Source organism: Octodon degus, unplaced genomic scaffold (genome assembly GCF_000260255.1).
Source record: "Octodon degus isolate 3935 unplaced genomic scaffold, OctDeg1.0 scaffold00009, whole genome shotgun sequence".
In the NCBI taxonomy this organism is placed as follows: domain Eukaryota; kingdom Metazoa; phylum Chordata; class Mammalia; order Rodentia; family Octodontidae; genus Octodon; species Octodon degus.
Window position 1 is genome coordinate 12,805,909 of NW_004524585.1, and position 16,690 is coordinate 12,822,598.

Below are 16,690 nucleotides of genomic sequence, written 5' to 3' on the forward strand. Positions count from 1 at the left end.
GGTCACTGCTCCGAGCATCTAGAGGTGGTGACTCCGCTGAGAAGTCCTGGTTACTCCCAGAGATGGTCAGAGGCAGGGCCAAGGAGGCCAGTGAAGACACATGCCCTGTTACCTGTTTCTAACAAGAACCTATCAGAAAACAACCTAAAAGCTCTCCAACCAGAATTAGAAAAACAAACAAACAAAAAAACCAACCAAGAATTAGAGAAATAAATTACAGTGATTGGAATGAACAAGCTGGAAGGCCCAGAGTACAACGCAAACACCAGGAAGAACTCCGTGTGGTGCCACTGTGTAAAGTTTAAAGACAACTTGTTTTAGGAAGACGTAAGTATGAAGTCCCTCTGATAGCTCAGTGCAATAAGTGCTTACCTGGAAGACGTAAGTATGGAATTACAGGGCTTCTTGACTGAGGATGGGGTTACAATTTGATCAACTCATCACAAATTGAAAGCATTGTAAGCTGAAAATGTAGTCTTGCCCTGTACCACGAAACACCTGCTCAGCGCAGTGTCTGTTGTTTACTCTGTGATGTGGGAAAGGCTCATGCCAGGTATCACTGGCCCAGCAAAGAAGGAAGGAAGGAAGGGAAGAAGGAAGGAAGGGAGAAAAGGAAAGAACGAAGGAGAGGAGAGGAGGAGAAAGTGAGAGAGGGAGAGAAAGAATGAATTATGAGCCAGTGGAGCCACACAGCCACAAATCTAGGACACCAGAAGTGGGAAAGGGCACAAAGAGATTCTTCCATGGCCTTGAGGAGAAGCACTACCTTGTTGTTGGACTTTCAGCCTGCAGAATAAATAAGCTTTTCCACTTGCTTGAAGCCACCTGGCTTGTGGCTCTTTGTTAGGATAGCCCTAGGGAGCTCTGCAGATCAGCTCTGCAGATCTGGAGCCAGACTAAAAAAACAGTGCCAGCTCTCACCACAGGGAAGTACTTCTGGGCTAAATGGAAGGAGACATCTGTATGTCTTAACGTCTGCATGACACCCTGTCCTCCTGTTGGTGTCCCTTTTACCTCCGCAGCTGTCACAGTGACTGGTGGAACACACCCTCACAGGGCCCCTTCCATGCACTACTTGAAAGGAAAACCTGCCATTCCTTTAGGTGCTCAGCATGTGAACCCTTTATTTGTTATGAGAAACTCCCTCTTATGGGGGACAGAGCCCCACTCCTACCTTTGGTGATGAGACCGTCAGACACATACTTCTTGTCTCACTGGCATTGCGTGTGTGACATGGTTCTGCCAGGCTGGTATGGGATGGAGACTGAGTGACAGGAAAAGACGCGAGCCTTCCAGAACCTACTCTGGTGAGGGCAGCATTGCAGTATCAGATTCCATGTAGGAACAGCAAGGTTCTCACAAATGTTCTGGGGGGTGGGGAAGTGGGGAGGCGACCCTGGTGTCCTCAAGGGGGTAACATTGGCTATTATTTTTGGCTGCATCCCCTTCAAGTCTAGTCTAATATTTCTAAGGTTCAGTGAACTGCACTGCATACCACCCCTTCAGCCAGTCAACCAACCAACCAACCAACCAACCAACCAACCAACCAACCAACCAACCAAATGAATCAATGAATCCTCTCTATCCTTAAATCAGCTAACTTCAGTTTCTGTTGCTTGCATCCCCAGCACAGGGCTTGACGCAACTCTTTCCATTTGGTGCTCAGACCTCAAATTGTCCTTGCTGATGGTGTCTCTTAGACATCTTTGAGCACAAAGGCTTAAAGCTATTCTACCTTATGGTTCCCTAAATAGGGGTATGCTGAAATGCGTCAGAGTTTTTGGCTCAGAAAATATGACCATGGGTGCTGATGACACCCATGCTTGCAATACTTTTAAGGTACCTGTTGGCTGGGATCCTCCATGTGGGAGGATGGCCCAGACAGTGCCACCTGACATTTGTCTTGGGTCAAAGTCATCAGGGCTGCCTGAGGCCACTCCCATGTCGCCATCATAATACCCACCTGTGATCCCACCTTACTCCTACTCTGGGACTTGGAGCTCCTTGCGTCCTTGCCACCTTGACCCGTCTGTCTGGTTCCATGTTGGGATGTGTGTTATCATCCTCCTTCCCCACACCTTCTCATGCAGACTGCTGTTGCTGGCACCTGGCACCGACCTACTCTTGCCACTGCTGGCCTGGCACTGAGGGACACTGCCTGTCTCGGGTCTACCTTTGCCATGACCTAGGGCTTAGCACGAACCCCCCAGATGTGGAGTATTTGGGGGATGTTCTATCTCTTCTCCCCCCACTTTCAGGGCTTTTTCTTCTGTAGATAGCTTTTCATAGGTGTTAGACCCACTTCTGGTTATTATTTCCTAAACTGGGTCAAGTGTAATCCTGTGCTTTCAGGCAGCCTGGACACATGGGCGAGTGGGGACGGTTCATTCATCCTCAGTGCTTCAGCTCCTGTGGGCCCAGCCTGCCTGGGCCTGCTCTTTTGTCCATTCCAGGTCTCAGTATTCACTCTTTCCCTGCAGGCGCTTTGGCTGTGTCTGTGGAGTCAGTCCTCACACCACCTGCGGGTTCTGTCCCCAGGGCACAGATTGGTTGTCAGGAATGGTTGCTGCTCTGGAAATCTGGCTGCCACAGAATCATGCAGTGTGTTTGGTCCATCTTGGCACAACTTGGTGGCCTGGGTCACATGGAGGCTTGGGCAGTGGCAGTCACATCCACCAGCTCTCCTTTGACTTTTGCCTTTCTGGAGAGTCTGGAAAGGGACTTACCTGGTCCCAGGTCCCCTGAAGATGGACTTCGGCTGCAGGCCCTGCACCTGAGCGCTTGGTAGAATGAATCGGTGAGTTGGCAAATAAAGGTGCGTGTCCTAGGCCTCGGGGAGTGGCCTCAGCCTCCCTAGCTACCTGGCCTCATCATTTCTTTCTTTTTTTTTTTTTTTTTTTTGGTTTTGTGGAACCGGGGATTGAACCCAGGCCCTTGCACTTGCCAGGGAAGAGCTTATTCTACTGAGCCATCTCCCGGCCCCTGGCCTCATCATTTCTTCTTAGGGAAAATGAGTACTTTGCCCATATACTTCACTTGCCACCTTTATCAAACTGCCTCATAGGTTCTTTGTGCTTTTTTTCCCCCTACTTTTTTGTTTTTAAAAATAGGGTCTTACTAAGTCATTAAGTTGCCCAGGCTGGGTTTGAACTTGCAATCCTCCTGCTCAGCTCCCTGGAGTGCTAGAATAATAGGCATATGCTACTAAGCCCAGATTCATAGGTTTTAGGATGAATTTTCTTTTAAGTTGTTAAGACAAAATGAATTTTAGTTATTATTATCTTCATCAAACTCCATAGGCATTTTACATTCATTTTTTCATATACTAAATCCATCAACTACTAAAAAATAAATGAAAATAAATCCACCAACCACTGACACCTTGCTTGAGGCTGCAGTCAGACTCAGTTACATGACTGAGCTATGATCAGAGAAAAAAAAGTACGAGGCTTTGACCTTTCTTCTTGCCTTCGTTTATGATCCACACTTCTGTCTTGACTTAGAGAGGATCTGCAAACATGGATGGGAAAATATGGCTTTGTTTTTCAGATGTCTAATTGACGTTTAGCATTCCCTTCAATTACAAAGATAAATTACAGTAGGCCCAGCATATCTGAGGCTTAACAGGCGAAATCACATATAATTTTAATTTATGTATTTGGTACAAGGTTTTGCTATGGTGCTTGTACATGTAGTGATCCTCCTGTCTCAGCCTCCCCAGCGCAGGGATTACAGGCCTGTGCCACCACTCCTGGTTTCAGTGGCTGGCTTGGTGGGCCCAAGCAGGGCTGGCACAGCATGTGGTACTGAGATCGAACCTGGTCCTTGCACTTGCCAGGCAGGTGCTTAGACCACTGAGCTATATCCCTGGCCCTGAAATCACAGATATTTTAGTGTCATATTGGTGTTACTGAAAATATCTCAAAATGCCATTTGTACTCACCAATACTTTGAGATGACTGCGGTTAGTTAGCTCTGTGGCCAGTTCCTGTTACCTGCTGCATCAGGAAGATATGTAAATATCTTATATGCTTATTTAAAAAACTAGTTTAATGTCATTGGTTTCCTTTTGTAATCCTATGCCTTTTATTTCTTGCCTTTAAAAACTTTCTGAGAAGTGGATCTGCAGTGTGTTTCAGTTACCTAGGAGGCTGGGTCAGGAGGGTCCCTCAAGTCCAGGAGGTGGAGGCCGGCCATAGCTAACAAAAGAAACACAATTTTGGGAAGTGGTCCAGAGTCCTTTCCAGCCTGCTACAGTGATCCACCACACACGAGGCCGCTGGCTGCACCGTGCCTCCTGATGCCCTGATTTGTGGCCATTGGGGAGCGGGGCTGTGAGCTGATCCTTCAGGTTGGCAAAAAGCTGGCAGTGACAGAACTTCCTAAGGGCTCAGAAAGGGCTTTGATGGTGTGAGACGAGGTGCTGTCCCCTGGTGGCTAAAATGGAGAACTGTAAGGCTTGCAAGGGCAGGTAGGACCCTGGAGCATGGGATCGGGCCAGAGGTGGTTGTTTCTTGGTGCTTGGGTTTGAAACAAAGGAGAAAGGTGGTGCGGGTGCTTTGAGTCCTGCCAGCTACTCTGGTAGCATCACTTGGAGCACTGTCCCTCGCTTTCTGTGCCCCAGCCATCGACCTCGTCTAGCGTTTCTAAACTGTCCTTCTGCCTCTTGGACTGTGCCTTCCAACTGCTCTAGATTACTATGCTCTCTCCATAGCTCAGAGATCTCAGTCCTCCTTTTTCTTCTTCCTGGGGTCTCTACCCACGGCCTTTGCACTGAGCTACCTCCCAAGCCCTAATCTCTTTGAAAAAAAAAAATTAACTTGAGATAGAGTCTCATGAAGCTGCTGTCTAGGCTGCACTTGAACTTTCGAACCTCAGGTCTCAGCATCCCAGACATGTCCTGTATTCATCTCCTCTTCAGCGCCTGCTCAGCTGGAAATGTGTGATCTTCAGTGTGTGTTGTGGTGTTCAAAGTCCGGCGCTGCACTAGATTCACCCTCTGGGAGGGCAGACCTGCTTGCTCTTGTTTTCCCTGCGTTCCCCTGCGGCTGCTCAGCAGCACTCAGTAAACACTAAAATTTATAAAGTTTTCTTTGCCTCCCTCAAAGCAAGACGCTCTTGCTGTTCTGCAATAGCTTGCTGACTGAAGCCTCTGGCCGTGCTAGCAGCCCATGGGCAGTACAGAGGGAACCACGGAGCGACTGTGACAGGGTGGGGGCGGGGGACAGGTGGCCTGTGGTCAGAGCCGGCCCTTCCTGCCCCCTCTCTGGGTGAGTCTATGCCTGCTTGTCTTACGAAGTGCTGGATTTAGATGGCTGGCGCTCTACTTCGGTGGGGTGGCCCGGGAGTGCGGAGGGGCACAGCCAAGGCAGAGAGCGCTTCCGTGTACCACACTTTTCCCTCACGTGGCAGGAAGAGATGCAGGGAGGAAAGGAAGGAAGGAGGGAAGCAGATCCCCTGTTTTCCTCTCGAGGACCAACCGGCTTTGGCAATGCTTCGCTGCAGAAGGACCACTAGAGGACAGCAGCAGTCAGGACAAAAACACACTGGACCAGCAGGATCCTGAATTGCTGGGTTGACAAGAGGATAGTGGAAGGGGAAAAACCGATGTTAGCACTACTGAAAAGAAAACAAAAGGTTGTTTTCTCATCTCTTGGGGACCACATGGAAGGAGATATGTGGATAGTGAGATTGGAATTAGAATTTTTTTTTGGAATTAGATTTAAAGAATTTCCAGAACACAAACTTTGCTAAGTAGAGATTTTATGCAGTATATTTTTGGGGTGGGGGGCTGTTAAACTACATCTGCTCAAATAGAAGGGGCAAAATGAAAAGGAGAGTAGGTAACAAGAGCCTGGATAGTTCAAAGCCTGGGCGACTTCACCAGGTGCCCTAAGGCAACCCTGGGTGTGGCCGGCGGTAATGATGCCACCCCGCAGCTGCAGGTGTACAATACTTTATTGGTCAGGCTGGCTACCACGCATGCTTCTCCCATAACATCCTGTGTAGAGGCACGATGGTGTCCACAGGCAGATGCTGTCTGAGGAGCCCAGGGCAGGGGCCGGGGGCAGCCTCACCCCTCCAGTCAGAGCTCCCTGTTGAAATGAGCTGGTTTGGCTTTTGTAGATTGCAGGGTCTGGAGCCAAGAACAGCCCGAGGGTTCCCCCCTTCCCTTTACAGGAAGCCGCTCCCAAGCAGACACAGGATCAGGATGTCATGGGCTTCGGCACAGATGTGGTGCGGCTGACCCCTCAGCTGGTCTTCCCCTCTGGCTCCCAGGCCGATGGCTCATCCCTTTGTCCCCAAAGGGGTGAGCGGACAGCACTGCCTTACAGAAGCTGGAAGAGTTCACTGCTCTCCAGCCAAGCGATAAAGCAAAGGCATCTTCAAAAATAGAGCATAGCTCAGAGATACAAAAGCAGGGTGGTGAGATCTGGCTGCCTGGCCTGGGCTTTTCAGACCTCAGGGAGTGTCTTCAGCAGAGACCCTGGAGCCGGTCTCAGGACAATCCCGTTAATACAGATCAGTCACATCCTCTTCCTTTGAGCTCTCCTGGGTCCTGGGCTGGTTGGAATCTGTCCTTACCATTGGTACATAAAACTCTCTTGGGGCAAAAAAAAAAAAAAAAAAAAAAAAGAGGGCAAACTAGCTCTCTCAGGTTTTGGAGTACACATGGCCTCCACCATCGAGGAGAAAGACCCAGGTTGGGGATGCAGAGCGTTGGGCAAGAAGGAAACTACTCAGCCTGTCCCTCCAGTTTAGCTAACTTGAAGTGCTCTGACAGCCACTGGGGGTGCTGGTGATCTTTAAGTCTGTCTTTTCTCCCTTTGAAATCTGATCCATCTTTCAGGAGCTCCCCAGCTAATATCTAGTCCCCCAAATTTAGCTAAGCCTGGCCATTAATATTGTCATGATTTCCAATGTGGTGGCTTTCAAAAGGTGAGGTTTAGGGGGGTGGAATGGAGACTCTCAATATCTTCTTAGTCTCAGACAAAAGTGTGAGTTCTCTCCACGGGGGTGGGGGGCTGCGAGTGGGGCCTCCTGACTCTGCTGAAGGCACAGAAGGGGCGTCCCCGCAGAAGGGCGGGTGGACGAGGCAGACTGAGAAGGAGGTGGCTCAGCAAGGGGTATACTCTAAGGAGCAAGGAAGGGGAGCTCGCTGCACGGTCAGCCCAGCACATGCAGAGAACCAGAGATTGCTTGAAAGGGTGGTTAGGTGCTGCTGCCCAGGGAATGCTGAGAGCTCCCTGACGCCGGACCATCAGGGAGAGCAGAAAGTAGTGAGATTTCTGGGATCAGGGCTTCCAGGGAGGACTCCTCTGCCGCTACTTATGTCCTCTGGGGAACAGAGAGCGTCTGCCTCATTCCTAGGTAGAAGGCCACAGAGCCCTGTTGCCACCTCACCCCACCTATGGGAAGAGAGGAGCCCATGGACTTGGTTGTCCCAGACCTTCCAACAAAAGCCAAACCAAACCATCAAGCCAAATGCAGGGGATGGCAGGGGCCCGCTGTGAGGGCCGCTCAGATCTCAATGAGGCTGGCGAGGCGCAGGCAGAGGGGGGCATCGACAGGCATCGCGCTGCGCTGGATCTCATTCCCGTCCAGGCGCAGCACCTGCAGCTTGGAGAAGTTCATGACGTCCACCACGGTGCAGAAGCTGCTGATGGAGAACTCTGCGGGGACGAGAGAGCAGGTTGGGAGGAGCCAGATCAGGGGGCGGGTACCAGTGAGCGGGCAGCAGAGCTGCTTCTAAAGACTTCTGTTGTGAGGGTGGAGCTGAGGGAGGGGTGGGAAGATGTTTCCTGGGATGGGAGTCTTTGACAGGCACCGCTAAGGGACAGCACTAGGGAAGCGGGGAAGGAGGACATTGGCTTCTGCTTCTGCACCAGCGCCACTTTATCCATCCCCATCTGTGTACGTTGAGTTGTTTGGATGTCCTTGAGTGTCCTTCCTTCCAGGGCTTGGATTTTTTTTCCCATCTGTGGGCAGCAGGGGGAAGCAGAGGGCAGCCCAAGCCCAGAAGCAGCCTCTGTGCCCTTGATTGCTGTTGGCCAGGGGGTTTTTGCAGCATGGTTATGAGAAGGAAGGCTGAGGGGAAGAAAAGGCTTAAGTTTCGAAAGTCTCCTGCTCTTTGCAGATAGAGAAAGAGGCAGGAAATTAAAGAGAGAAATCCTAGGCTGAGAGACAGCAGTTACGAGTTTTGAGAAGCCCACACACTGCTTTGCGGTCTCCGCAGTGCCCCTTCCCGAAGCCACGCTCTAGGGCTAAAGTGGGCTACACACTCTGAGCTATTGGCCGCGCTGGACCTAATGAGTCAAATACATAACCCCCTGCATTTAACACGATTGTAGTCAACCTGTTTTTTTTAAATTTCAAGAGAAGACCCTGTCATAGAGGATGGTCCCTGTGCCACGTCACAGATGCCCCAATTCTGTCTGCTTTCCATGTGGATCCTTCCATACTCCTTGCTCTGGTTGTCCTCTGAACAAACCAGTTTTCCCTCGATGTCCTCTTGGACAAACCACCCACCTCCATCTCCAGGCTACCTAGTCAGCAATGAAAGGGGAAAAACAGGACCTGAATCAAAGCTCCACCAGGGCCTGAGAAGTTTCCACCCAAAGCCGCAGGGGCCTCGGGCTCCCAGGAACATAGTGCTTGAAGGCTCCACAAAGGGCCGTCGCAGCAGCCCTGGTGAGGCTGGAGACAGAGGAGGATGGGCGCTGTCACGTGGTGCAGATCTGAGCTGGGGCTTGCTTTTGTCCCATCAGAGGTGTCCTTAAACTGCAGAGGAAGTGAGGGGAGGGAAGCTTTTCCAACCCTTCCCAGCACAGCCTGGGAGCTCATCCTGGAGGAGGTCAGGAGAATGAAGGTGAGGGTTCTGAGGAGGACAGTGTGCAGACGTGTCGAGGAGTGTTGAAATCAGCATCAACTATTGCTCTCAGAGCCCTTCAAGGACTGCCCTGTTGAGGTGGTGGGTCTACGCCAGATTATCTTGTATTGAAAATGTCAGACAAAAAAAAATCATCTAGGTCCAAAGAGTAATCCACACTGCAGTGAGCTCTGGGGAGACTGGAGAAGGGGAAGAGGGCTGGACGCTTTGGGATGCTTCTCCTCTGGCTCCAGGGAGAGGATTCCATTGGCAGAGCCCGCATTCAGTAGCTGTGTGGGTCTGTGTGGTCCATAGACAGGGCAGGGTCTGAGTACTCCTTCCACTTTAACCTGGAGCTAGGCTGGGGGCCCAGGGGTGCATCTCTCTCAGCGGGAGTCCTCACACTGTCTGCTCAAGCCCTGGGTCCCAGCTACAGATTCCTAAATATAGGACATGCTTGTGGAGAGCTAGACGGTGCATACAGATGCCGCCCCACTTGCGGCACAGGGAGCTCCCCCAACCCTGCTCTCTCCCTCAAGCCCGTGAATAGCACAGGGCTTCTGTGTGGAACCTCTGGCTAGGCTGACATTTTCCAGTCCAGATGAAATACTGACATAAGTCTTTCCAAATTCCTCCTGGAATACCCGCCCTGTTCCACTAGATCCCAAGGCTTCCAAATAACATTCCATGCTCTGTTCCCTCGCTGATGCCACGCTGGAAAAACTGCAGGAGAGGCTGGCAGAAAGTGGGAGGGAGGAGAGGGTCCTGTCTTATTTCCCTGCTTGCCTGAGCTCTCCCTCAGAGGGCTACTTCCATCCCTACCCTAAATCCCTGGATACAGGAAGACATCTCTCACATCTACCCCAAAAAGAGGAGCCTGGGAAACCATTTTCCTTCTGGGGTCTCTTCCCTACTCTCAGGGCGCTTGGCTTCAGGTCTCTCTATATTCATAACAGGAACATAGGTTCTATACTGTAATTGGGTGACCTTGAGAGATGGCTTTTCGTCCTCTGTGCCTCAGTTTCCCCAACTTGACAATGCAAACAACAATGAAATTGGTGCTTGTCAACCTCCAAATGGCAATGGAGAGAAAAGCTGACATGTATTAGTTTTTAGATTATGTGCTAATTTAAAAACTGGGCCATGAACTTTGCACATATTAACTTAGTTGCTTAAGAAAGGGAAGGCATTGGAATTACTTTGCTTAAAGAAAACATTGGGGAAGAGAATAAATGATAGGGGGTTAGGCTGCAATGGTGCACAGAGATTGTGGTAGACACTGAAAATTTTCATGTTGCTGATTGGAGGACTTTCTTACAGGCCTTTGGGTTGCTTTGTTAAGTAATTTTGCCTCTGACACACTCTTGGGAGACAGGGGCAGCCTCATGTTTGAGCAGCAAGCCATGGTGCTGCAGGAGGGCAGGCAGCTGATGAGATGGGGACTAAGTCTCCCACCCCGCCTGCCCCATGCCATAGCTGGCCACTAGCCGAAGGGTTCTTCCCTGGATGACCACTCTTTGCTGTCCCATTTTCATGGTCAGGCTTGGAGGAGGCACAGTGTGGCACCTTTGCTGTGACGAAGCGCCAGGACAGCAGGTGAGTGACGGTGCCTGCCAGGGAGATGAGGAAAGGCCCACGCTTGCTGCCTGGGACATCCTCAGGGTGGCTTGAAGCACCCTTCAGCCTCACCCTGGGAGTGCAAAGACCCCAAAGACAGACAGACAGGCTTTAAATAACCCCTCTGGAATGTCCATGTCAGTGGTGCCTCATTCTTCAACCCACACAACCAGGCAGAAGGCTCTGTACCTTGCCTGCAGGGCTGTCCTGAGAGGCTGGCTTCTCACTCCTCCAAGGGGGTCCAGTCCTAACATCTTGCTAAACGACTGACCTGACCCTGTCGACTGACTGATGTGTTTCCTGAGCCCTGAGGAGAAGTGGCCTGTCTCTCCCTGAGTCTTTCTCAGCAAGCCCTACTTCAAAGCCTTCTGCAAGCGGGTCATTAACAGTGTCCCCTCCCAGAGAAGCAGCGTGGGGGGGGGGGTAGGGGACAGGGTGGCTATTCCCTGGCTCAGGATCTTCCAGCTGAGATTAAGACATCAGAAGCCCTGTGAGAGCTGAGAGAAGGGGGCTGAATAGCCATGAGGTCATTCCACCAGTAATGCCCTTTTAGTTCTCTGAGTCAGAAAACCAGAGAGGCAACCCTTTGGTTGTTTTAGGGGTTTTGAAGGAAGTGCTTATAACATAAGCAGCCCCTCGTCCTTCCCCAAACCACCCCAGGTCTCCTTGGGCCTCAGGGAGGACCTCTGCCCTGCCACCAGGGGCTACCCGGACTCCAGGCAGAGCTGACCAGAACAAACACCACATGCACTCTGATGGGGAGAGCATTCTTCCCACCAGCTGTTACGTCTTAAAAACAAATAAACACCAAAACACAAGACTGTAGAGCCAAAGGGAGTCAGTCTTAGGGAAACAAGCCCCTGTCCAGGTGGGGAGGAAGCACTGAGGCTACCTCACGGCCAGGGTCGGGAGGGGCCCACAGGAGCCTTCTCTTCTTTCTCCCTCCACTCCCCTCCCTTCCCCTCCCTTCTTCCTTTCCTCCTCCCTCCCTCCCTCCTTGGCACTGGGGATTGAACCCAAGGCCTTTGTACTAAACTACATCCCAAGTCCTTTTATTTAATTTCTTTTTGCTTTTTTCTTTCAGGGCAGGCTCTCCCCTAGTCACTAAGTTGCCCAAGGTGGCCCTGAGCTGTCAGCCCACCTGCCTCAACTTCCAAGAATGCAAGGGAGGACAAATGTGCCTGGCTCCTTCTCTGGAAATTGTCCCCTCCCAACTCAACCTGACCTCTTCTCTCACTCTTGTGTCCCTGGCTGTCCCCACAGGTGAACCCTTCTAGGTCCCTTGTTGCAGAATGACTCTCAGGTAGGGAGGCCTGCCTCCCCAGCCTTGGCCCACTTAGCTCTCCACCCTAGAAGGAAACATTCCTCTCCTGGTCTTCTGAGCCAGCCCCCTCCCCAGTGAGCTTTCTCAGCACTGTTGGGATAAACACATGCTATGCTGCGCCTGTTGGTCAAGGCTATGGCTTTGGTTGTCCAGTTGTTTCTTTTCTTGTTTTTCAGTATTAAGGATTGTACTCAGAGCCTTGCACTGAGGTATTCACAAGCCCTTTTAAAATTCAAATTTTAGTTCAATAGCTTATTTATTTACTGGTAGTAGGGATTGAGCCCAGGGCCTTTTCACTGAGCTATAAATCTCCAGCCCTTTAAAAAAATCATTTTATTTTAAGCCAGGGTCTCATTAAATTGCTAAATTGCTCACCAGGCTGGGCTTGAAGTTGCAATCCTCCTGCCTCAGCCTCCCAAGTGCTGAGATTACAGGTGTATGCCACCACGCCCGGCCCTTTTTTATTTTCAGGTTTTGAGACAGGGGCTCACTAGTTTGCCCAGGCTGGTCTTGAACTTGTGATACTCCTGCATCCTGTGTAGCTGGAATTAAAAGTGTGCATCACTGGGCCACACTGATGGCTTCCTGTGGTTCCCTCTGCCTCTCCCTTTCCGTTTTGCCACTAGGACTCAGGAAACACCAGCCAGCCCCGCCCCTCCGCCCAGGCTCACCGTTAATCCTATTGCCTTGGAGGTAGAGGTTCTCCAGGTTGGTGTTGACAGGGGGGATCTTCTGCAGCTGGTTGTAGGACAGATCGAGCTCCAGAAGGCTACTGGCATTGAAGCTGTTGGTGGCCAGACCATTGTTGGTGAGACTGTTGTGCGACAGCCGCACATACAGCAGCTTGGGTGAGCCCCGGAAATAGCTGTCGGGAACGGTGTAGACGTTGTTGTGCTCTAGGTAGAGCTGCTCAAGGGCCACGGGCAGCCCGTCAGGCACCCTCCGGAGGTGGTTGTAGCTCAGGTCCAGCAAGATCAGGGAGCGGAGGCCCCTCATGGAGCTGCCCACCTCTTGGATCTCGTTGTGGTGCAGGTACAAGGCTGTGAGGTTCTCTAGCCCTTCCAGAGCATTGTTGGGGACCCTCGAGATCTGGTTGTGGTCGAGGTGGAGCTCTCGCAGGGAGCGAGGCAGGGGGCCGGGCATCCGAGTCAGGTTGTTGTGATCCAAGTACAGCCTCTCCAGGTGCCTCAGCTTCGAGAACACCTTCCTGCCCACCTTGTCACTGGTGATCTGGTTGCCATGGAGCGCGACCCACAGCAGCCCTGTGGCATTGTCGAAGACGCCTTCCTGGATGGAGGTGATCTGGTTGTTCTGGAAGTAGACGTACTTCATGCGGGAGGGGACGAAGGGCAGGTACTTGAGGTTGCGGTTATCACAGTACATGGCCGTGGGGAAGTTGGGGGGACAGTCGCACTCCTGGGGACAGTCACGGGGCTCTGGTGGGGGCAGGGAGCCATAAGCATAAGCTGGCCCTTCCTCTACTCCATATGGGTAAGGCTCCGAGGGCTCATATGGGTATGGGTAAGGGTCATAGGGGTCGTAGTAGGTAGACTGCTGGCTGCGGAGGTACTGGAACCACCAGTGAGGGTCGTCATCGTACTGGGCCCAGGAGAGGGAGCAAAGCCCTGCCAGCAGCAGGAGGGACAGCCGCTGCATTCTGTCTCTGCAGGGAGGGAAAGGGGACAGAGCAGGTGGGCATGAATGAGACCATGGGAGGACAGTGAGGCGGGGTAGGCAGGACACACACAGGCTCAGCTGTGCAGGGCTCACCCCCTTCTGTGCTCTGCTCGCTTGGTGCTGCTTGACCCTGGCTGACTGGGGTGACCTAAGCATGTGTGGCAGAGTCACAGAGACAATCTGAGAGATCAAGAGGAACTTGAGTGGGAGGGGGTGCATTTTTTGGAAGGGCTGCTGCACAGGTTGGGAAGCCCAGAACACTCCCTGTGTGTGCGTGTGGGCTGTATGTACGTAACACGTAGGTGCATCTGTGTGCGTGTGTGTGGAGGGCTTAGTGGTGGAGGTAGGCTGCTCTCAAGCTTGAATCCATTCCCATCCAGTTCACACTCCCAGAGAAGTAACATTTTCTAGGAGACCAGGAAAAATCCAACTGGCTCTTGCTGTACCGCTGTCTGGGAAACCTCCTGAAATGGCTGCAGACATCAAAGGGGAAGCCTGAACGACTTCTGGGAGACCTTGTGGTCTCTTGGGCAGGCTGTGGGCGTCTGGCCCTGGTGTCTGGGGAGGGGCATGGTCCCTCAGCAGCCACCACAGGCCTGGGCTACCTTCCAAAGAGCCATTGTCTGTAACAGTCGGCTGGGTAAGAAGACTGGTTAGCAGCATCTAGCTGCAAATACCTCCTGGTCTCCATGGGGCAGCTACAGATCCTCTTAGACTGGAGCTGCTGGCACCGGGTGGGTGCTTGCCTCCAGTGGGCACCAAGGGTGTGGGGTTTGGGCCATTTCATGCCTCTCTCTTCTGTGGGACCCAGTGATCAGTTAGTGATCTCCCTGCTAAGTGGGAGCCACCAGGAGCCCAGAGAAATGAACAGGGTCACTGAACGTCTGAGTAGAAGTGAGAAGTGGGGTGGGGTTCCCCAAGGGAAAGTGCTTCAGGGTGGTGTTCTCCTCTTTCGTCCCGAGCTGCCTCCTCCACTGGATGGTGCCTCCTGTCCCAGGCTCTGTGTCTAGGGCACCCTTTGCTAGGCAGCCTCTTGCTGTAGACTTCGCAAAGCTAGAAGATGAGGACAGCAGGCTGGGGACCAATGTGAGGTTAGGGCTGCCTGAGAAGCTGAAGGTAGGGGAGATGAGGAAGCAGGGGCAGCGCACACAGTGCTGGGACCCTAATCCAGTTACGTGGAGCAGTTCTACTGCCAAGCCCCTGTAGGCAGTGGGAATTTTCCCGTGTGTCACCCTGGGATAGAAAAAGCTTAAAATATTTGTGGCCTGGAATTGTGACATGTACCTCTAACACTGTCATTGCGTCTTGCCAATATTGGCTCCTAGGGACAGGAAAAAGGCAGGTGTATAAAAGCAACCTCAATCCAATGAGCCGATGAGATGGTCCCTGAGGGTGACATTCCATTCAGTCAGTCACCTCTAGCCCTCATCCCTTCCTCTCTGTCCTCTGTCCCTCTCATTCCCTTAAGCCTGCTTCATCTTGTCAGCTCCTGGGTTGCTGGGAAGTACGCACTCTGGCCTACCTTGGGACAGCCACAGGCCTCAGACAAAGAGCTACAGTGTTTCTGAGAGGCAACCCAACTGCCCACTGCCTGGGCATGCTGGCTGGTCACTGGCTGTGGCCAGGAGGGAAGAAGGATGGAGCGGCCCATTGCCAAAAGTACATTTTTTCCGTGTTCAGCCCTGGGCTGCTGCAGGACTTTGGTGGCTGTCTGGAGGGCTGGCACAGTGGGCCTCTGTCTCCATTTCTCCTTCCAGACTGGGCACCTTGGCAGACAAGAGCCACCTTCCTGAGACCCCACTTCCCTGGGGCTGCACACCCCGCCACTTCAGCCTCTCTTTAGGGCTATGGCCGCTGCAAGAGTTGGGAGGGTAGCGTGTGCCTGTCCTCACCCCACTCCATCTCGAAGCCTTGCTGTTTCAGGGCTGTATATGCCTCAGTTGTCTCCCAGCCGACTAGAGACCATGCTAGCCTGAGCTTAGAGTGCGAATGATGCAAAGCTCCAGCCCTGGCATTTGCAAGCCTCTGCGGCCATGCCATGTGTCCACTCTAGGGGAGTCCTCTTCTCCCACCCAGAGCCCAGCGGGTCAAACTAGAGGCCACCCCTACCTGGGTGAGACCCCCCTCAATGCACAGCTCCCTGGCCCCAGCCAATGCTTGACTTTTCTCTTTATTCTCTCCTTTTACCCCAGGAAAACACACACATGCTGCATAAAACTTGCACACACACACACACAGCATTTAGGCACCACAACCCCTGTCTAAGAGAGCTTCCAGGAGCACTCAGAGTACACAGACTACTCCAAAGTGTCCCAAGAAGCTTCTGTAGATATCGGGTCCCTTGCTTTTCCATGTCTGGAAATTGGAGGCCACCCACACCCACTAAGAGGCTGTAGGAGAAAGGTAGCCACCAGGACCACTCCTCCCAGTCCCCTACCTCTCTCCACCAACCCTGGAGTCTTGGTAAGAAGGAGGGGGGAGGCCTTCTCCCTGCCTGACCCTCTCCCCACGCCTAACCCTTTCCTTTCTTTTATGAATCACAAGGGGGAAAATCCCAAAGTAAAACAACTGAACTTACCTCAAGTTGAACCTTTCAGAGAGTGACCACGTCCCTGTCTGGCCTCCTCGGGTAGGAGGACGTATGAGAGAGACAGAGAGAGAGTGAGAGACACAGAGAGAGAGTGCCTACTGAGAGTGTACGCCTCAGTGCCAGGCCAAGGCCCGCCCCCGAATTCCTAATCAAATATAGTGCAGAGAGGGGATGAGACCAAGACCAGACCGGGCTTTTTCAGCTCCTCTGCAGGGGAGGAGCCCACACTCCTCCTCGCAAAATCCTTCCCTCTTCGCCACGCTATAAAAACCACCTTCTTTCCACTCCCTTATCTTCCCTGAAGCTTTGGCAGTTCTGGGTCTTCCTGCTGAATGAGTTAGTGGCGCCCTTGAAGTTATTTGCAGTCCTGATGAAGTGCCTGCACTTCTCATTAAGCCCACAGAGGCAGATGCCGGCTGGGGAGGGCCAGGTTTAGGAAGAAACCTCTTAACCCCTTCAGCAACCCCAGTCCCCTCACCCCCCCCCCCCCCGTGCTCGCCCTTCTTGACTCAAGCGCCCCCTGCCGGCAGGTGATAGAGTTGTGGCTAACAGGACGCGAGGGAGGAGACACAGGCTCTGGTTGGGTTGTATTTCTGCCCAGTGAGAGCATTGT

At 52.3% G+C, this 16,690-nt stretch overlaps 1 protein-coding gene across 2 annotated transcripts; it reads right to left on the minus strand.

The window, feature by feature from the left end:
- Window positions 1-5,940: 5,940 nt before the first annotated feature.
- Window positions 5,941-16,465, minus strand: Fmod (fibromodulin). 2 transcript variants are annotated; one of them, XM_023708133.1, is made up of 4 exons: window positions 16,066-16,444; window positions 14,663-14,720; window positions 12,482-13,473; window positions 5,941-7,673 (listed from the first exon to the last, which is right to left on the minus strand). In XM_023708133.1, exons 3-4 carry the CDS (start codon window positions 13,464-13,466, stop codon window positions 7,522-7,524), a joined length of 1,137 nt encoding a protein of 378 aa, XP_023563901.1. In that variant the 5' UTR covers window positions 13,467-13,473; window positions 14,663-14,720; window positions 16,066-16,444; the 3' UTR covers window positions 5,941-7,521. The 2 variants fall into 2 exon arrangements, with proteins under 2 accessions (XP_023563901.1, XP_004625434.1); XM_004625377.3 differs by lacking the exon at window positions 14,663-14,720 and having other exon boundaries at window positions 16,066-16,465.
- Between the last annotated feature and the right edge of the window lie 225 nt (window positions 16,466-16,690).

Coding starts and splice junctions, on each gene's coding strand:
- Fmod (XM_004625377.3), bottom strand. CDS start 13,466: ATGCAGCGGCTGTCCCTCCTGCTGCTGGCAGGGCTTTGCTCCCTCTCC. Junction 7,674..12,481: donor CCAAGGCAATAGGATTAACG/GTGAGCCTGGGC, acceptor TCGTCCCCGCAG/AGTTCTCCATCAGCAGCTTC.